The 21135-nt window shown below is 47.2% G+C and overlaps 1 protein-coding gene across 1 annotated transcript in view; it reads left to right on the top strand.

Moving 5' to 3' along the window:
- Window positions 1-21135, top strand: part of PTPN3 (protein tyrosine phosphatase, non-receptor type 3) — a 126824-nt gene that overhangs the window by 70353 nt on the left and 35336 nt on the right. The window contains exons 8-15 of the mRNA XM_023753225.1: window positions 1703-1755; window positions 5810-5930; window positions 7029-7116; window positions 10708-10796; window positions 11863-11926; window positions 13241-13413; window positions 16669-16803; window positions 18844-19020. Of these exons, the coding sequence (XP_023608993.1) occupies window positions 1703-1755; window positions 5810-5930; window positions 7029-7116; window positions 10708-10796; window positions 11863-11926; window positions 13241-13413; window positions 16669-16803; window positions 18844-19020 (900 nt within the window). The remainder of the gene's footprint in view (window positions 1-1702; window positions 1756-5809; window positions 5931-7028; window positions 7117-10707; window positions 10797-11862; window positions 11927-13240; window positions 13414-16668; window positions 16804-18843; window positions 19021-21135) is intronic.

Consider the following 21135-nt stretch of genomic DNA (forward strand, 5'->3'; position numbering starts at 1 on the left):
TTTATGTGAATTGATAGAATTCCTGGCTGAGAACCCTGGCATCCTTGTCACTATCAGGTCTGCTGGTGGCCCTCACCACCTGTCTGAGGGGAGAGTCCTGCCGCTACCAGCTGCTTCTCAGGATCTTTTGACAGATCTAGTGGATCTAGTTCGAGTTCCTCCTGGGGGTCGAATCGTGCCCTGACCGAAGGCTTCAGTTCCTTCTGCTGAGATAAGTGATCTCGTCCCCCAGATGGAGACCCCAAAGCCCGGAGAGAAGGAAAGGGGTCTGTTAGGAAGGTGTGGCCTGTGAGTGGGCCAGGCAGGAGTACAGTGCAGGCTTTCAGTGTTCTCTACTCGGTACCATATTTACCCTCTGAGTGGAGATATTTTCCTTTCTGACTTCCTCGTAGGCTTGTTTCTTCCATCTAGACTGGACCCCTTTAGCCTCTCCCCTAAGATGTTCCCCAAATCCCATTCAGCTGCTCTTTCTGTAGCAAGAAAACCCAGCTTAGATCCACTGAAGCCCATCTTGGCAGGAGAGCGAATGGCTGATGCTTGCTCTCCCCATGGACTCTCTGGGTCTCTAGACGAACGAAGAGACAGTGAGCATCCCTGGATGTATCTCCAGACTTGGAGAGAGCATTTAGAAGTGCTAGTCGGGGCCCCGCCGAGAGGGAAGGCTACCTTCCCAAGCAGCTGCAGGGCCAGCACACAGGCAGCGCACAAGACAGGGAACCTTGGCGGGCCGGCCAGATTAGTCAGAGAGGTTGAGGTGACTCATATCTTTATGGGCTGCCATGGAAACCATGTGTTTTCTTCACTTTCCCATGGGTTTTCTGGGAAGAATGCTTTGAAAATCTGTCTCTCCGCCCTGCAGGCCTTCATTCCTGCTGCTGGTTCAGCCCTTTCCCAATGCACCCCTCCCCCTCGGGGTGACCCTGCTGGCCGGGCTCCTAAGTAGACTGTGGAACCCCAGGTGGAATGGAGAAGAGGGAGGACTCAGAGGATTTGAAATATGGACCAAGACAGAGATGGAGCCACTGGCAGAAATGGGGTATCTTGGAGGGCAGTGAGCTTAAGAGGGTAGAAGAACCAGTCCAACCTGGAGTCTGTGGACACTTGGCAGATGGCAGGAGACTGAGAGGTGGACAGAGCGTTCCCCCTAGACTGGAAGCTTCAGGGAGCAAACAGACTTAGGAATCTTAAACAACTAATTTAATTAGGTAATTTAAAACTCACTGGAGTTTTAAAATTCATAACGCTTTTCTATTTTTCCCTTTTAAGAGGAGGTCACCCTTCTAGAAAGTGAGTAACTGAGATTCATTGAGTCAGCAGACCTCGGGGATTTCGTTAGAAAGCCCTATGAAAAGTCTCATGTCTTTACCAGAAAGTTACGAAGGTCGCCCATGGATCTAAGCGTTCAATTTTCTCTTAGTGATATGAGCCTGGCCTCTCTTGACCAGCCAAAACCCTGGCCAACCATGACCTCCATGGTATATGTATTTATGTATATTATTTTAAACATGAAAAAGTGTTCTTTCCATTTTCAGAAATCTTTAGTGTTGCATTCATCTTTACTGCTTACTATTAGTTGTGTCATAAAATTGTCTTTGCTGTGATTCATGGTTGTGTCTCATGCTTCACTCAAGAAAGGAAAGACAGGTGATCAACGAGTGTTTCGGGCTCGTGTGCCTTTGCTAATGTGTTTTTCTTCTGACAGATTGACCTGCCCTCTTAACTCAGCGGTGGTTCTAGCATCCTACGCAGTACAATGTAAGTCACAAGGGAGCGCGTCACGAACGGACGGCTTGCTCTGACGCGTGTATCGGGAAAGTCATCGGCTTCTCCTGTTTGGCTGTGCCCCTCCCTCTCCTGTGGGGGAAGCGTCTCTGGTTGTCCAGATAGTTCCTCTCTCAGCCTGACTTACTCTCTCCTTCAGCTCAGGGCTGTCGCACTCAGGAAGGTGGTTGAAGGAAAAAGTGTAGATGAGCTGTGGTGTGAGGGGAGCCCATAAAACGGAAGACCCCTATCGCCCATTACCTTTGCCAGAGGCTTTGCTCACATTTTGGATTTGATTTCCACAACAAACCCCCGTGGTCATGTCTTACAGACCTGGAAACCGAGGCCCGCCTAAGCTATGGAATTTGCTGGAGGTCATTCCTGCCACTTGCTTTGTGTCATTCTACACGCTGCTGGGATCTTAGGAATTTATTTTTTAGAGTTTCCATAGAGCACATGGGGGGGGGGTATATACACACACACACATACATACATACATATATATATATATATATTAGTAGAAATACAATATGAGCTATGTTTGTAATTCTCGAGTAGCCATATTAAAAAAATAAAATGAAACAGGTGAGATTAGTTTTAATATATTTTAACTGAGTATATCCAAAATATTATCATTTTAATATGTAATCAATGAAAAAATTATTAATGAGATATTTTACTTTTTTCATACTAAGCCTTTGAAAACCCATCAGACTTTGCACTGGCAGCATATCTCGGTGTGGACTGGCCACCTTCAAGTGCTCAGTAGCCACATGTGGCCAGCGGCTGCCATACTGGTGGGCAGGCAGAGGTGGACCAGGCGATGCTGGCAGTGGGTTGAGCACAGAGGACATGCTGGTCCTGCCTGGGGGAGAGGGAGGGAGTCTAGAACAGCTACTAGGGAGGATCCCCAAGCAGAGCCTCAAAGATCAGGTGGGAGTTGGAGGAATAGCATGTAAAGGGCTTTCCCAGCAGAACAGCTGGACACTTGAGATGCCACACGTTTGAGTTCCCGCGACATACTCTCTCTTTTTTACAAAAAGGAAAATACCAGCCAGAAGAATGCATGGAACTTAAAAGGCAAGGTATTTCCCATGTAGAAGCCCTCGTGTCCTTTTCCTGCTGCTATAATTAGCTTTTGCATGTATTGCTTGGGCGTGTGGTACAGTAAATAGATAAACAGTGTGGACGGTGGTCAGAGTCTAGGTTCCAAGTGACCAGCTAAGCAACAGTGGGCAGGCCCCTTCCTTGAGTCTCAGTTCCATTATCTGTTTAATGGGGATGAAAGCATCGCCTATGGCAGGAGTGTCTCTCTTGCCGTAATGTCTGATGTCGTTGGAATCAAAGTGGAAACCGCCCTGGGCTTTCCAGATGTTTGTCACTGATTAACTTTGTTTCCCCCTAGTGGTCAGCACAGGACTTGCACAGAGTGGCCAGCTAAGATTTCAAGGGAAAACCACCCTTCAGGGAGGTTCATCAGTCCTGTGTTCAGTTCAGACGTTGGTGGGTGACTTGCCTAAAGAGAGAACCTTGTTGTCCATGCTGGGCTGGGACTGCTAGTTATATGATGGACGAGGAATCAAGATCCAAGAGGGTCTTCTGAGCTAACGAAACCAACAGAGTAAAATTAGTAGGACTCTGCCTCAAGGCTCAGGAACATCATTTGTAGCATTTGGTTGCCCTTTGGGGACATGGCCACTGTCATCAGCCAATGGCCAGCAGCAGCTCGAGCCTAGCAGGCAGGCTGGTGGCTTAGCAGGCGCACTAGCCGGGGTGTGGATCACCTGCGTTCCGATCTGGACTGCTAAAAAATGGCTCTGTGGTCGAGGTAGGTCCCTTCTCCTCTCTGCATGTTCATTTCCTGCCCTTTAACATGAGGAGTTTGGATGCTAAGGCTTTCTCGAGCTTTCCTCGCTGTGGACCGTGTCAGGACACCTAAATGACTTCCTGTAAAGGCCATTGCACACTTCGCTATGCACAGGCTCACCTGCAAGCCACACTTGTGCTGACATCATCCAGTCTGGACATTGCCGTGCACAGCTTAGCCACAGTTGGCTGGCCTTCACGGCCTGTGGTCTACCCTTGACCAAGTCTGCCTGCATAGATCACTTGGCTTTCTGCCCTCTTCCCTTCCAAAGCTGAACTTTGCAGTAGCCTCCATACAAGTCAATTCTGAGCAACACAGCCTTGAGCACCTACTGTGTGCCATGTGTAAGAGTTAGGCCCTAAAGATGAGTTGGCCCACTCCCAGCCCAAAAGGAACAGTGCAAGGAGGGAATGGGCCCTGTGTGTGACTGGCCCTGAAGCCTCACCTCACTCTCCCCAGCCCACGTCCATGTGACAGAGGAGTGGTGTTTGACTTAGAAACCCTCTGTGCTGAGTGGGTGCTCTGAAATGATCCTGAGTCCTCAGAAGCCCCTTGACGTTGAAGCCAGCCGCAGGAGAACGACATGAAAACCTTTGGAAAGATCTAGGTTCATATTTTTAAAAAGATGAAATAGCCTCTTTTGTCAAGAAAGTGAAATACTAGGCCTCAGGGCAGCCACCCACACTGGTACAGGTTGGGTGCTCACTGCACAGCTCTCAGGAATGCCCATCACACCACAGCCCTCAGTGGGCCCTGTCTGCAGAGGGCAGTCCAGGACCTGGAGGAGAAAGTGCCATTAGGCCCAGGGGCTAGTCTGGGAGTTCCTCTGTGGGCCCCTTTCCTTTTCCCCCTCTGGTTGCAAGTCCCCAACGTTATTTCCCTGACAGCCCCAGCATCTGTCTTCCTATCTTCTGAGTCCCCTAAGAATGTTTCCTCCTTCCCCAAAACTCTTCCCTCAGCCTTGCCAGGGCCTAGACCAGCGGTTCTCAACCTGTGGGTCGCGACCCCTTTGGGGGTCGAACGACCCTTTCACAGGGGTCACCTAAGACCATCAGAAAACACATATATAATTGCATATTGTTTTTGTGATTAATCACTATGCTTTAATTATGTTCAATTTGTAACAATGAAATTGGGGGTCACCACAACATGAGGAACTGTATTGAAGGGTCGCAGCATTAGGAAGGTTGAGAACCACTGCTCTAGAGCAGTGGTTGGCAAACTGCGGCTCCTTGAGTGTGGCTCTTCCACAAAATACCGACTTCTGCGCATGGGCCAAGAAGTTTCAGTCGCACTGTACGTGCACGCCCGCAAGTGGTATTTTGTGGAAAAGCCACACTCAAGGGGCCAAAGAGCCGCATGTGGCTCGCGAGCCGCAGTTTGCCAACCATGGGCCTAGACCAGGGGTGGGCAAACTTTTTGACTCGAGGGCCACAATGGGTTCTTAAACTGGACCGGAGGGCCGGAACAAAAGCATGGATGGAGTGTTTGTGTGAACTAATATAAATTCAAAGTAAACATCATTACATAAAAGGGTACGGTCTTTTTTTTTTTTTTAGTTTTATTCATTTCAAACGGGCCGGATCCGGCCCGCGGGCCGTAGTTTGCCCACGACTGGCCTAGACCCTTCAGCCCCACCTACTCCTATTCCTCACACTCCCCCCACCCCAGGGCCTCTGAACATACCCTGGTTCCCTCCCTTCCACACTTCCTGAACTCCAGGGGGCGAGTCAAGATGCAGTCCTCACCCGTTTCTTAGAGCAGATTGGCCAGTGTTAAAACAACCTTGGGGCACTGCAGAGAGCCGGCACGGTGCCTGGCATCCAGAGAGTGGCATTGCTCTGAGCGGGTTCTCGTATTTTTCTTTATCCAGGGGTATAAGCACAAACTGCTGTGCTGACCAGATGTGGGACTAGAATAGGACCTGGATTCAAACCGCCTCCCCTTTCCTTCTCATGTGACCTCAGGGACAGAGAGAATTTGGTTGGAGCACGCTGGGCAGCGCTTCGCCTGTGGGGAGAGTTCAAGTAGTAAATGTGGAATCCAGAGCTAATGCAAAGCTCAGGTTCCTGTGGGGGCAGAACTTTCGGAGAGAATATTTCCAATTAATGTTTTTCTTGTGATGCCTGTAAATGCAGACCTTGTTGAAAGGGCAATTTCCTCCCCATTCTGTCTTGCTAGCTCATTTTGGAGACTATAATTCTTCCATTCACCATCCGGGCTATCTTTCTGAGAGCCAGTTTATACCAGATCAGAACGATGACTTTGTCACGAAGGTGGAATCGCTCCACGAGCAGCACAGGTGAGAGCAGGGATGGGGTGGCCTACTTTGGGAACCCCGGTGGGTCCTGTTAGCCCTGTGTTTGCTCTGTTCTCCTCGCTCTTTTGTTCACGAATCCTTTCAGGATGTCGGGGGTTTGCGAACCTTTGAGCTGTAACGAGGGCATGTATATTTGGCAGGACTGGCTTTCTGTAAAGTGTAAAATGCGGTAAGAGTTCAGAGCGATTTGCTGCCTTCTTTGTCAGGATGCAGTTGAAATCCGTTAACTCCTGAAGGAAAGGCCCCTTTTAAATCTGACTGCCCCACTAATGGGCCTCCCAGGCAACCCTTTGAACAGTTCACCCCATTGAATAAAATGGCCCGTGCCTTCAGGTGGGGTCGAATGCACAGGCAGGTGGACAAAAGTGCTGACAGGCTGGCTCAGTCCGCAGCCCTCTCTTGGCATCAGGTCATGAAATTGCCTCACTTCCAGAATGGAGCCCCAGGCGTCTGCGGCTGCCTGGGGCCAAGCCTTCACTGCAACAGACACGCCCCATCTGGCCTCCTGGTCCCTCGCCTCAGCTGACTCACAGCTGCCAGCCCCCCCTGACTGGAAGGCCGGGTCTCAAGGGACCTCACATGCTTGGGAAGGCCATAAAAACAAAGGCCAAGCACCCAGCGTCCCTTCTAAAAGGCACCGCCAATCCTGTCTCCCAGAATTGCTCCCCCGGCAGGAGCCAGCGTCCTAAAATAGTACGGTGACGTTTGGAAGTTGGAGGCTGCTGCTAAAAGGGTAGATAAAGGCAGAAAGACCTACCGAGCACCTACCAAGCAACTTGGAATAAGTAGGGTGGGGATTCCGAAGGCGACAGCCTTTGCTCTCTGATCATGGAGAGCCTACTAAAGGAGAAGGCGTATTTAATAAAGAAATGATGGGCTAGAAGTCTTAGTGGACAAGAAGGAAAACCTGGTTTAGTAGAACTTAGGGTTAGACTAAGCTTAAGGAATGTAGGGTTAGGTACCATGAGGCATTTAGTAACCTTGGAGTAATGCTATCAAATTTTTTAGTTTTGTCTTCATTTTTTAAATTGGAGTTGCCATCCTCTCGTGGGTGAATGCTGTATCTCCTCTCTTCTGTAGTGGGCTGAAGCAGTCAGAAGCGGAATCTTGCTTCATCAACATAGCACGGACCCTCGACTTCTATGGCGTGGAGCTGCACAGTGGTAGGGTAGGTACCTGGGGCACATTTGGCTTCAAAAACTTACTTTGACTTTAATTTCTGAAACTTTGGAAACTTCTAAAAGTCTTGCTTTTGCAAAAAAAAAAAAAAGACCTTTTTTTAGACGTTTGGAAATTTATAAAGTAATATTGAGTTTTGCTAGTTGTTTCTTCAGTTGCTTTTTTCATGGTTGCCTTTGTACTTGAAGACTTTATTTGGGGAAGGTCATGAGATTAAAAACAAGTAATTTTTGTACGGCCATTTTATATTGTGGTTAAAGAAGCAAAAATGGTATAGAAGTCTGTTTTCTAAGTAACACTTTAATGAGCTAAGGTTTCTACTATTTAATCTCAGTGCTGCTCAAATTAGAGCTAATTACTCAAATATCGTTTTTTAAAAATTATCATTGTGTGATTATGAAAATCAATATTTTAAATTGGTTGTGACTTTTTTTGTTGTTAAACTTCACCTGAGGATATTTTTTCCATTGATTTTTTTTTTTTTTTTTTTATAGAGAGTGGAAGGGAGGGAGGGAGAGGGAGAGAGAGAAAAACATCATTGAGAAAGAGACACATGGCTTGGTTGCCTGCCGCAGGCGTCCCCAACCAGGGCCGGGGATCGATCCTGCAACTCAGGTATGTGCCCTTGCCCAGGAATCGAACCTAAGACCCTTTGGTGCTTGGGCCGACACTCTAACCACTGGACAACACCAGCCAGGGCTGGCTGTGACTTTTTAAATAAAATGGACCAACATCAAATATTTTCTGAGCACTTTTCATCTGCCACACAGTGGCTTATTTCCCATGGGGTATTATCATTACTCCCTTTTTACAGATGGAGTAACTGATACTCGTGGACTTAATAGCACATAAGTAGTGCCTTCAGTACATGATCCCAGCCCTTTCTAATTGATATCTGACCTTTACTTTTTATAGCTTTAATTGGCCCACATCATATCCAAAAGAAAGAAAATAATTGGTGGAACACCTAGTCATTTGTTCCAGATGGTCTCATATGAAACCAGAAGGTCTCATTTAAAGATTATAGTAACCTTTGAAATTGGTAGTCTAATTATCTCATTTTGCAGATGAGGCTAAGGGAAGTTGAGTCAATGGCCAAATTTTATCTCTGTATTATGTTTTTGGAATGCATACAAACACTTTCTTCAGGCCCATAACTGTGGAAGGCAAGTTATGACATAGGTAATAAAGTAGGAAAAACATACTGAATCTAGCCCTAGCTGGTTTGGTTCAGTGGATAGAGCATCGGCCTGCAGACTGAAGGGTCCCAGGTTTGATTCCAGTCAAGGGCACGTGCACAAGTTTCGGGCTCAGTCCCCAGTAATGAGTGTACAGGAGGCAGCCAGTCAATGATTCTCTTTCATCATTGATGTTTCTCTATCTCCCTCTCCCTTCCTCTCTGAAATCAATAAAAAAAAAAAAAATTTTTTTCTTTTTAAAGATACTGGATCTTACAAAATATGAACTTTGGGACTTGACCATTAAATTTTACTCCATTTGCAAATAATATTTTCTCTCTAGTGGAATGTGGTGGAGAACTTTCTTCAGTGGTGAAGTAGGCTTTATACCTGCTCCAGTTGATCCGTGTTCTCCCCACCCCCAGTGCCCCATGAGGGTCCTGAGGCCAGCTGACACCTGCAAGGTATCAGAGGGAGTTGGGTTACCCCTGGCTATGCCACATCAACCAAAACCCCTTAAATCTCAGAAACTTAATACCACCAAGTTTCTCAGTAGTTCAGAGTCTGCAGCGGGTCCTGACAACTCCAGGGCGGCCCTCCTCCACGTATGACTCAGCAGTCTAGGCCGCCCCTGTCCAGTGGCCTCACCATCTTCACACAAGGCCTCGCGCCTGTCACAAGAGGAAGCTGGGGGGTTGCACACCACTTGTAAGACACACTGTCACTTCTGACCGTATAGTACAGGGGTCCTCAAACTTTTTAAACAGGGGGCCAGTTCACTGTCCCTCAGACCGTTGGAGGGCCGGACTATAGTTTAAAAAAAAACTGAACAAATTCCTATGCACACTGCACATATCTTATTTTGAAGTAAAAAAACAAAATGGGAACAAATACAATATTTGTATTTGCATGTGGCCCGCGGGCCGTAGTTTGAGGACCCCTGGTACAGCACATTGGCCAGAACTAGTCCTGTGGTCCTGCCTCGTACAGTGGAGCTGGGAGATGTTGGGATGGGCATGGGAACTTAGGGATCCGTAACTGTCTGTGCTGCCGGGGTTGAAGTGCAGACTGAAAGACCACAGACCCAGGAGATTGGAGACCCAGGTCACTGCCACCCAAGCCACTCATTGATTTCCTTGTTTTGCGCTCCACTTTGACTTTATTTGCTAATTTGTGTGTCTGTACCACCTGCTTAGTATTTTTCCCTGTATCTTAATCCCAAGTGTCATGTTTAAATGCAACCCTTGTTTCCACCAAGGAAATTTGGTTTTGCTTATGTGTGTGATTTCGGTTGGGTGCCCAATAGCGAATGCTCTCTGGATCCTTCATGATATCGGCACTGTGTTCTTTGACCAGTTTTTCTAATTCCCGTGTTCACATCATTTTTTCCAAAGTGAGTTGTCCCCAAAGCCTGTTCTATGTTCTTTACTTATGTTCCCTAATTTCAGCCTGATAAAAACCCTTGGAGGTGGGCCCGATAATCCTAATTGTACAAAAGGAAAAACTGACCCTCAATAGCCCAAAATAACACAGGCTGAGTCAAACTCTGCTCTTGCTTTGTAATTTCAAGTATCTAATCGGGTAAATAGGGAGACAGGTGACTCAAGGGTAGGGACTCTTTGTTTTTTAATTTTTATTTATTGATTTGAGAGAGAGAGAGGAAAGGAGAGAGAGGAACATCAACTTGTTCCGTTTATTTATGCATACGTTGGTTGCTTCTTGTATGTGCCGCGACAAGAGATTGAACTTGCAACCTTGGTGTATTGGGATGACGCTCTAACAAACTTAGCTACTGGGCCAGGGCCGGGAAGGAACTGTTTTATTTTTAAATTTTATTTACTGATACCTTGTTTGCAAACAAACTTAAACTGCGTATAGTTGCGGTATCTTCCTTCCGTATCGTCGTTATCTACGGCACGCCTAGCACACAGGTTCTTAGCAGATGTTGAACTTATTGGATTTACTAGTATAAGCAGCATTTACATCTTGATTGGATTTAGAATCTGGTTTTGCACTCCATTCTAGTGGCAGGAGTTGAGATTTACAGAAAACTGTGCAGGGGCAGGGCCTTTGTGATTTTAATATGACACCTCATACTAACTGTTGAAAATGTAAACTCAAATTTCATCTCAGTGATTCTGTGGAATGAGCAGACTGGCCTGGTAACTTTTTGAAACCGGTGGAGGGGGTGTTACTGTCAGTGCGTTCACTCTAGAAGAACCTGGTGCTAATACTTAGATCTTAAGTGTCCATTAAGAGGGGATTTTTGCCTCTTTTCCATAACGTTTTCCCTTCGGAGCTTCTGCGCGTTGCTGTTTACAAAAGCGTGGGTGCTTTGGAGATACCAGAGGACGTGGGCCTGACCGGAACAGGCTGTGAATCTGAGCTCTTCCTTTTGACAGGACCTGCACAATTTAAATCTAATGATTGGAATTGCTTCCGCGGGCATTGCTGTGTACCGAAAATATATTTGCACAAGTTTCTATCCTTGGTAAGTGCAAACCGGTTCTAATTATTTCTGCATCATGCCTTACAAATATGCTGAACCAAAGTAATGTCAACTCTAATTTTAAACGGTTATTTCTAAAAAGAGGGATGGAAACTCCCTCCCAAGTGTTCACCTCCAACCTCTGAATCTGATCCAGAGTCAGAACTTGGGAACGTTACTTTGGTTTTCATCGGCATCCCCTTCCCCACCCCGCGTCCCCCTGTGGTGATGTGGATAAAATGGTGCAAGGCAGGTTTTGGAATTAAAAAATCCTGAGCAGCGCATTGGCCAGAATTCAGAGAACTTTCTCTGGGCAAGAACTGTGTTTTCAATGCGGTTTTTACTGATTAATTGAACTTTTTACCAAGTGTTCGGTTATGGTCTAAAAACCCCGGGGGCCCAAGACTTGAATCCCCACAAGACAAGTCCATGGGCACACAGCGCTGTCCCCCGTTCAGACTTCACGGTGGAGGACTACGAGACCCCGGCTTCAGGCATCCTAGTTGGCCACTGAGGTGATGCCTCCAAGCCTCAGTTTCCTCATCTGAAAACTGGGCGTCATAAAACGTACTTTTCAGGCTGTTGCAAGGCTAGATGAGGGACTGCTTGTAAAGCTTTTAGTAGGGGACCTGGTATATAAAAAATGCTCAGTTAGTCGAGGCTGTAATTGTGTTGTTATGCAAACAATCCAGGGGCTGCTGGGCACGCAGCTGTTGAGTAAGGAGCTGGGATGTGGGTCCTCTTTCTGCGGCTCCACACCACCCTCCCCCGTCTCCCCCAGGAGCACACCAGCTCATGCAGAGCTGCCACAAATGCAGCTGCAGCAAAGAGCACGCTGCCCATAGTTCTTGTTATTTAAAAGCTACATCGTAATCCAGCGGCTCCTATGTGATTCCTGGCTTCAGTCAGCTACTTGGTGTTGGGCCGAGGCGATGGGGCCGGGATCATTCCTTCATGGAAGTAAACTCCGGTCATCATGACCCTGGAGCAGAGAACGCACATTGGGAGGAGTCAGCCACCGCCCGGCTGATCCCTGATGTGCTTTTTTGGTGTGTTTTATTTCATGCAGGGTGAACATTCTAAAAATCTCTTTCAAAAGGAAAAAGTTCTTTATACATCAGCGGCAAAAGCAGGTGAGTTCTGCCTACGCTTGCTTTGTGTCTCGTCTTTCACCACCTCAGCTCCTTCAGCGGGTGAAGGCAGTTGGCCAGGTGCAGAGCAGGGAGGGAAGAGCAGGGCTTAGGTGGGAAGAAAAAGGAACTCGGAGCCCGGAGGACCCAGCAGTTCTCTGTAGAACTCACTCTGCTTGTCTGGTTGGAGAAGTAACTTGCTTTGGAGTCAGATGATGGATTCAGGAGAGCTCTGCCATGTACCAACGGGGCGGGTTACTTACCTTCCCCTAGCCGAGCCGAGTTACCTTATTTACAGAAACGCAGCACTGCCTGCTTCTCGGGAATCGTGACGATTGGTCAGAGCGCCTGGCGCAGGAGCGTAGCTGTAGTGTCAGCAGGGTCAGTCCCTTCCCTTGATGTGTCCGAGTGCATGCTGGCCTTTGTGCGGCCTTTGTGCGTGTCTCCTGAGAGGACCGGGCCGCCAGAAACTCCATGAGGAAGAAGGGCTCAGCAGTGAGGGAGCTGAGGCTCCCCGCTACAAAGGGGAGGGGCTGGAATGTAAACCAGAGCTGCCGCTCCTTCCAGGCACCATGCTCCCTCTTGTTATGCTGCAGGCTTTTCACTTACTGTCACTGTGTCCATTTCCCAGTGTTGCGAAGAGTGTGAACCTAGAATAGCTCCCCATCGCAGCGAACGCTTAGAAACAAGGGCACGAAAGCCCAGAGAAAACCAGGGCTAGCCTCTGGGGCTCCCGCCCTCTCCACCCCCTCATCCCCACAGGATTCCAGGTGGCCCAGAAATGCACAGGATGGTGCTTTAACACGAAAACACATCCTAAACTCAGGCGCTGAAAGGAAAGCAGATAATTACGCTGATGGTTCCACACGAGCACTCTGTCTCACTCTGCTTTGTGGAAAACAAGTAGAGAGATCCAAAGTGTTCCGGAATTATTCCCGTGGCCTGCTGGGTGGAAGTTCTCTCTCCAGGGGAGAGATTTGCCCGGAGCTAAATGTTCAAAGGAATGTATCCTACAGCCCTTCTGGTTGTTCCAAATATATCCAACCTAGAAACGTAGACACCTTTGAAAGGGAGATGCTCACGAAGGACCACAGATACTGACGAAGAGTAGACTCGGGTCGCCTTTCCCACGAGGAAGACGGTGAACCAGCCCACTCCTGAGCATTCCTGCAACACCGGGCTGTGGCCGAGGCCTTGGGGAGCCAGTTTCCTGCGGTCTGCCGCGTCTCACGTGACTGCCGCCCGCGTGGCGTGAGATGCCGAGACCTTGAGCCTACTTCTGTGCCGATGAAACCTCTACTGTGTTTCTCCTCCCAGACGGAATCCAGGGATCACATTGTGGCCTTCAACATGTTAAATTACCGATCTTGCAAAACCTTGTGGAAATCCTGTGTCGAGCACCATACGTTCTTTCAGGCAAAGAAGCTGCTGCCTCGGGAAAAGAATGTTCTGTCTCAGTACTGGACGCTGGGCTCCAGGAACCCCAACAAGTGAGTACACGCTGGTCTCCACGCCCGACTGAGAAGTAAACACGTCCTGGTCCTCACCGGGGGGTGGACATGCTCAGTCCGGGGAGGGATGGCATCACCCAGAGGCCCCAGGCACTGGGGCCGGAGCTGCTGACAGGTCTCGGAACCATGGCTGCCCTCTGTCCCTCCGGGGGCAGTGGTGTCTCTTTCCACACATGCTCAGATTCTGCTCATGTTCCCATCGCCTGTTTCTGCCTCTCCACTCCGCTATCCTCCGAGCTCCCGAGCAGCCAGCATCACAGCTGCTCTCACACCAGGTCACAATAAGGGAAGCACGTGGCGATGACTCAGGGTCACCGTGGAGCTGGCATATGGGCTTTGCTGGCCCGCTGCCACTAAGACAGCCTTGCCCACAGAATATTCATTCCCTCAGATGCTTCGTAGTAATGAATGAATAAGATTTCCAGAGTCAAGTGACTGGTATGTGCTATATATAACCATCATGAAATAACAATTATAATTACAAGTAATAATTATAGCTGATCATTAAGTGCTTGCTTTGCATCATGCACATAATTATATTTAATTCTTAAAAGTACAATCCCATGTGTACTATTATGTACAAGAATAATATTCAAAGTATTTAATAAGTAGTAAAGTAAACGAAATTAACCTATACATGTTTACCTCTTAATATAGATTAAAATTCATTCTCTAAATAAACTAACCATGCTTTGTATATTTTTGTGTATTTGTGTTCAGATTGCCTTCTAAGTACACGCTGTAGCAGAAATTGTTTATCAATTATTTTTTTAAATGTTTTTATTGATTTTAGAGAGAGGGGAAGGGAGACGGATAGAGAGATAGGAACATCGATCAGCTGCCTCCTGCACACCCCCTACTGGGTATCGAGCCTGCAACCTGGGCATATGCCCTGACTGGGAATTGAACCGGGAGGGACCTCTTGGTTCATGCGCTGATGCTAAACCACTGAGCCACCCTGGGTGGGCTCAATTACTCTTATGATTTGTAGATCATTTGTTGGTTTGAGAAATTGGTGTTGTGATTTTTGCATTGTTGATGTGGCTGTTGCTAACTAAACAACTCCCCTGTGTGAGCCAGTCTCTGATATATGGGGCTGTGTCAGATCAGACAACTCCAGTGACTTTCCTGTTGCATTGATAATCATTAAGTAACTATAGATTTAATAAGTAGGAAGTTTCTGTTAGTGTCAGTGATAGGATTTATGGCGCTACGTGCTCTCTCTCAGGTTCTGATAAACCACAAACAAATACATTTTCAAAGTTTTTTGCTCTTATAATACTGTCTAGTATTTTACACATTCAGAAGATGTATTACTGAACAAGCCATGAGCACAACTTATTGGAATGCAGTGCTTACCTCAGTTGGACCCATTCCTTCCGGCCAGCTGAGAGCATGGGCTCTGGTGCCGAGCAGCCTGGGCTCAAATCCTACCTGTGCCACTTCTGTTTTAATTTACTTTGCTGCTTCAGTGTCCTCATCTGTAAAATGCAGTCAACATAGAGTGTGGGGGAGGGCATCTGGTTATGCATTGTGGCAGAAAAAGCTACCTTTATTTTGGTGACTTAAAGCAACAACCATTGTATTATATCTCAAGATTTTGTGGGTCAGGAATTTGGGAAGGCCTCAGACAGACAGTTCTTTGCTCAGTGACATGCAGCTGGTAGCTAGTCTGGTCTGAGAGTCTAAGACAATGTCCCTCGCACACCTGGTGCCTTGATGAAATGATTGGCAGGCTGGCTCACCCGGACCCCTCACCCTCTCTGTGTTCCCAGGGCCTCTTCATGTGAGCGTTCCAGTTGGGTTTCATACACACAGGCTCAGGGCTCCAAGAGTCTGAGACAGAGGTGGCCGATCATCGTAAAGGCTGGGTCCAGAAGTGGCACAGCTGTGACCAGCTGCTCTGGGTCACAGCAGTCACAGGCCAGCCCCATTCAGGAGTCAGAGAACCTGCAGCCATCTTTCATTGGCTACTGGGGTCACTTGGGATGTTGGGGGTAGTCCAGGGGCACAGGTCAGCAACTCTTTACTACCAGCGTCAGCTTCAGTGTCCTGGGAAATCTCAGCCCCATTTTACAGATGAGGAAACTGAGGCTTAGGTTCCAGGACTTGGTGAACCCCTAGAGATACATCGACACATTTGCATATGAGGCCTGAGAGGGTCCACATAAAAGAAATCCATTCTGTGTTCTCCAAGCTTATGGGACAATGGAACACTTTTTTTTTTCCCCTAAGTCTACCTATTAATAACCCATGACACATCCTTTGGGGAGCCGCTACGTTAAACCTCTGAATCGCCCGCTTGCTGCCCTCCCTCGGTGCTGTGCTCTCGGTCAGTGGTAATTTGGTGTAGGTTCTGGTAGCAGTGCTGTTGTGCACATTTTGATGAGGGTGACAGTGGTACTTCTTGTAAATTGGTGCAGTGATATTCTAGGGGTTGTTTTGTGTTGTTTGTGTCCTTGGGGATTTTGTTCTTTTGTTGCTGTTGGTGGTTTTAGGCTGCAACAAATGTGTGGAATGTTTTCATACGACATCGAAACATTTTTTAAAATCTAGAAATCCCAGAACTGAGTTTCCTCTAAACTGGCTTCAAACTTCATCCTCTGAAATAATTCACTCTCTAAGGCAGTGATGGCGAACCTATGACACGCATGTCAGAGGTGACACGCGAACTCATTTTTTTGGTTGATTTTTGTTAAATGGCATTTAAATATATAAAATAAATATCAAAAATATAAGTCTTTGTTTTACTATGGTTGCAAATATCAAAAAATTTCTATATGTGACACGGCACCAGAGTTAAGTTAGGGTTTTTCAAAATGCTGACACACTGAGCTCAAAAGGTTCGCCATCACTGCTCTAAGGCATCTAGATAGCTAAGATTTAAATTCTCGGTACAAATAAAATTCAAAAGTAACCTTCAGCTCAGCCAGCGTGGCTCAGTGGTTGAGCGTCGATTCCTGGCAAGGGCACATGCCCGGCTTGCGTGCTTTAATTAAGACCAAAAAAAAAGAGAGAGAGAGAGAAATCTTCACCAGAAGAGAAAAAATAACATAAAGAAACGTCAGGAAAGTAAAGGATCGCTTCTGACCCCTGCACCTCTACTCCTGCTAACCTCTGCCGGTGTCATCAGGGTCCGGGGAGGGAGGGTGTGCAGAGCGTTCCACTTACACTGTAATGTCTTCCTTGTTGAACATGTCAGTGTAGAACGTGAACCTGCATCTGGTTTTTCAGGTCTGTAAATAACCAGTATTGCAAAAAGGTGATTGGAGGGATGGTCTGGAACCCAGCCATGCGGAGATCCTTATCCGTGGAGCATTTAGAAACCAAGAGCCTGCCTTCTCGGTCCCCTCCTATTACTCCCAACTGGTACGTCCTCCTTTTTTTGTATTACTCACCCGTAAGCACTTTCTCTCAAAAACAAACAAACAAAAACCAAACAAACAAAAATAATGAATTCCTAAATCGAGATGGCCAACAACAGAATTTGCATCGGCAGGTTTGGCTGCTGCAGAGGAAACTGTTTTGGCGAAAGGCACACGTCTAGCTAAACATTGTCCTTGGTGGATAATGCCAGGATGTTCTTTTTTTTAAAGTTATTTGGTCTAGATTTGAGAACTGCAGCCTGCTGGAATGCCCTCTTGGAACGCGAGTGCACATGAGCAATTAATGTTCTAACAGGTCCTGTAATAAAGAGCGTGTTGAGTTTTATTTATCTAATCTCATGTTTCCCATTAACATCACAGAAGAAACTTTGGGGAAAACTGATGGACGGATGTGCGATCCTCAGCAACAGTAGCAAATGCACTTGGGGAGGGAGCCTGCCACCGTTTAAGATGATGGAGTTGGGGAAAAGGAAGGAAGTGGCAGTTGGGCACCAGGGAAGGGCACTGGGTTTGTAGCTGAAAAACCCAGGCTCAGCTTTAACTTTCCTGCTCATTCACAAGTTTCTCTACCTCTCTGGTCTCAGTCGCCCCAAATATAAAAGGATTATAAAAATTTTCATAAAAGAAGTAATGCTAAATAAATAGTTTGAGGTGGGATTATTATTGTTATTTTATTACAATGTCCCCCGAAGGCATCAGGCGATTTCTGTGAGTGCCTCCCCTGCACCCTGGCGTCAGCCGCAGAAGGGACACCCATCTGAAAACATTGCCCCAGCTCCATGCTAGGGTAGGAGTGTGGCTTTCTGTTCTATTCACAAAAGACCTGTGAACCTTTAAGTTCCCAGGCTGAGGGAAATTCTCACAGGCCTCTGGGTAAGGACCTGCCACTGGAGCCCCATGCCCTGGGCAGGGATGACGATGGTATTTGTTGTTAGTCGTAACAGGGCTGAGCAGATTTGCTTCTTGGGTTCCAAGATATGGGCCCACATTCTTAAGAGGTAAATTTACGCTATAAAGTAGCTTAATTTGCCTGGAAGTATCTTAGGCAGCAGTGCCAGGGACAGCAGAGGTCCAGGATGGCACCCAGGAGGACAGCTGGGTTTGATGTTGCCACACCCTTGGCGGGAGCTCTGATGCTATTTATAGGTCCTCCCTAAGGAGTTACCAGCCTTTCTACTCTACTGTGGACACCGTGTTATTGATTGTCCAGGCCCAGGGGGTGGTGAATGGTGGAGGCCCTGACAGTCCCAAGGACAAATGGCTCACAAGGGGCAGGAGGAAAAGCCGAGGGAAAATAGAACTTAGAAAGCTAAGCTCCTGGAATCGCCACTGCAGTAGCCGATGCCCAGGGGCTGCCCCTGGCGTCCTGAGAACATCGCCTCTTCTGCTTTATTCTCAGGAGCAGGCAGGTGCAGCTAAGGCCCAGGGAGGTGAGGTGACTTGCCTAAGGTCACACAGCTACTGCTGCTATCAGAGGAAAAGGATAGTGCTGTGATGTCCATCTAACATCACATAAGGGATATGTTTTTACAGAGCGAACATTTCTTCTTGGATCAAGTGAACTCTGCATGAAGGGATGTACTAGTAGTTGAAATAAGGTTTGAGTTTTGACTTCTAAACCTTTTATTTCTACTGTTCAAGAGAATCAGGAAAATTGTCTGATCAGCAGTCAGTATGGCCTATTATTTATGCATTGAGAGCTTGAGTTCTCCTTGAAGAATGGCTCACCCTACATCAATACTCAGTGCCTTCCCAAAGGGCATAAACCAGTCTCCTTTGCCTCTTTACGAAACTGAGCCTACTGGTCTGGGGGCTGCACCGCTGGGCTGACAGTGTTGGGGACCCATGTGGCCTCTGGTGGACTCTGGGGTAGTAATGGGTTAACTGGCTTTTAACTTCCCAACAGCATCAGCCCAGTCATTCTTAGAAAGGTCAGGGCACAAAGTTAGATCGCTGGTGTGTGATAAATTTTTTAAGTGGAATTTGCTTTCAACACTTCACGCTCCACCTTTTCCCCACCCAGGCGAAGTCCTCGGCTCCGACATGAGATCCGAAAGCCACGGCACTCTTCCGCAGATAACCTCGCCAACGAAATGACGTACATCACCGAAACCGAGGATGTGTTTTACACCTACAAGGGCTCCCTCTCCCCGAAAGACAGCGATTCGGAGGTTTCTCAGAACCAGAGCCCACACCAAGAGTAAGAGATTGGGTTATTCTCTCTTTTTACTTGCTTGTGTTGACTGTTGAGGAGTTTGCTGAGGCCCAGATGGCCGGAGTTGAGGGCTGGAGGCTGCAGCCAGCTTCCTAGGGTGCCCACTGGAAGACAGGCTGGGGGCCTGGGGTCTGGGGCTGGACTTCTCAGAGTTGTTACCTGTCCGTGAGCAAAGCTCAGTCTCATTCCACATTCCCCAGAGGCATAGACATGTTAACCACAGTAGTATTTCTCTAGATCAGGGGTCCTCAAACTTTTTAAACAGGGGGCCAGTTCACTGTCCCTCAGACCGTTGGAGGGCCGGACTATAGTTTAAAAAAAAAAAAACTATGAACAAATTCCTATGCACACTGCACATATCTTATTTTGAAGTAAAAAAAAATAAAATGGGAACAAATACAATATTTGTATTTGCATGTGGCCCTCGGGCCGTAGTTTAAGGACCCCTGCTCTAGATTGTCAGATTTTACTGCTGCCGGGTTCCAGATTCCTGGAAATAAGCTTCTCCACAGAACCACGGCATGCCCTCTGGGGTTTTGTTTCCATTTTGTCTTTAATGAGTAGTTAATACAAAGAAAAAACATGCGTAGAACATCTCTGATTTTCTGTTCAATTTGTATCAAGGACAGTTTGCGTCAAGTTCTTTTATATCCCCACTCTCCTTGTTTAAATGTGACCAACTCCTCTCAAGGCCAGGAAAAAGATCTCTCCTAAAATACTAGCTTGAGTCCTATTATTATTCAGTAAGACGTATCTAATGTGCTAGTTCCCTTTTTGACTTGATTACCAAGGAGCTCAGAGCTCCATGACATGCTCAACTGAGTTGGCTTCCCTGAGCCCAGGTTTCTGATAGAGTCCCTACTCTTCCTTGCTTTATTTTTTCTCTTGTTGTAATGAGTTCAGAGTTCTGTCATATCTGTACATTGTAGGGTAAGCCATCTCAAACCATTTTTTGAAGTGGAAAAGATACAGGTCCTTGCCGAAACCGGTTTGGCTCAGTGGATAGAGCGTCGGCCTGCGGACTGAGAGGTCCCGGGTTCGATACCGGTCGGGGGCATGTACCTGAGTTGCGGGCACATCCCCGGTGGGGGATGTGCAGGAGGCGGCTGATCGATGTTTCTCTCTCATCGATGTTTCTGACTCTCTGTCTCTCTCCCATCCTCTCTGTGAAAAATCAATAAAAATATATTTAAAAAAAAAAAGATACAGGTCCTAAAGAAATAAAATGACAACTTAAGCTAAAGTGGGATGGGGTCAACTAGTCAGCCATGGCCATAGGTATCCATTCTGTAAAGTCCTATACTAACCCTCAAATATAAACATAATGCCTCCCCCAACAGCATAGGGTTCACAAGGAGGCATTTTAGTTAATCGGTAACTTTTTACCCCTCTAGCTCCAGGTTTTAAGCATTAAATGCAACCTGATTGTCCTCTAGGCCTCACAAGTAAATTGCAAACCTCGTTTCCCACATAGTACATGTGCAGTTGCTGCCTCTCTGCTGCAGTCACGGTTTCTAGCTTATCTGTGTTCTTAACACGTCTAGTTAAATAATCCCTCTGGCCATTATTTCCTCGTGACCCGAGCTTGGACAATGCTTTTGTTGAAATGATCACTATCTCTTGCTCCAACTGCAGGCCTGGTGAGGCTGCAGTGGAAGCGGGTACGTTCCTCCGTGTGACCCCGGCTTTGCAAATCTAGAGATGCGCGTGCAGGCATGCATCACTCCAACTGGTCTGCATCTGCAGTGGGCTTCTGTCTCTTTGCCGAAAGGAGAAGGAGGGTTTGGGGACCTGACAGGGGCTCTGGGAAGCCCAGGCACAGCCTCCTGTCAGATCTTCCCACCGCAGTTTGCAGTCTCGTTATGGAATTGTGGAGCAGCCAGGCCTTCCCTGACAAGTCCAGTAGCCACTAGCCACATGTGGTTATTCCAATTGAAATTATTTAAAGGAAAATAAAATTTAAATTTGGTTCCTCAGTCACATATCCTTATTTCAAGAGCTCAAGATCCACTTGTAGGTAGTAGCCACCGTGTTGGACGGCACAGATGAAGTCTGTTTCCATCATCACAGGAAGTGCTGTTAACAGCACAGCCCAGCGCC

Source organism: Myotis lucifugus, unplaced genomic scaffold (genome assembly GCF_000147115.1).
Source record: "Myotis lucifugus unplaced genomic scaffold, Myoluc2.0 scaffold_43, whole genome shotgun sequence".
NCBI classification, from domain to species: domain Eukaryota; kingdom Metazoa; phylum Chordata; class Mammalia; order Chiroptera; family Vespertilionidae; genus Myotis; species Myotis lucifugus.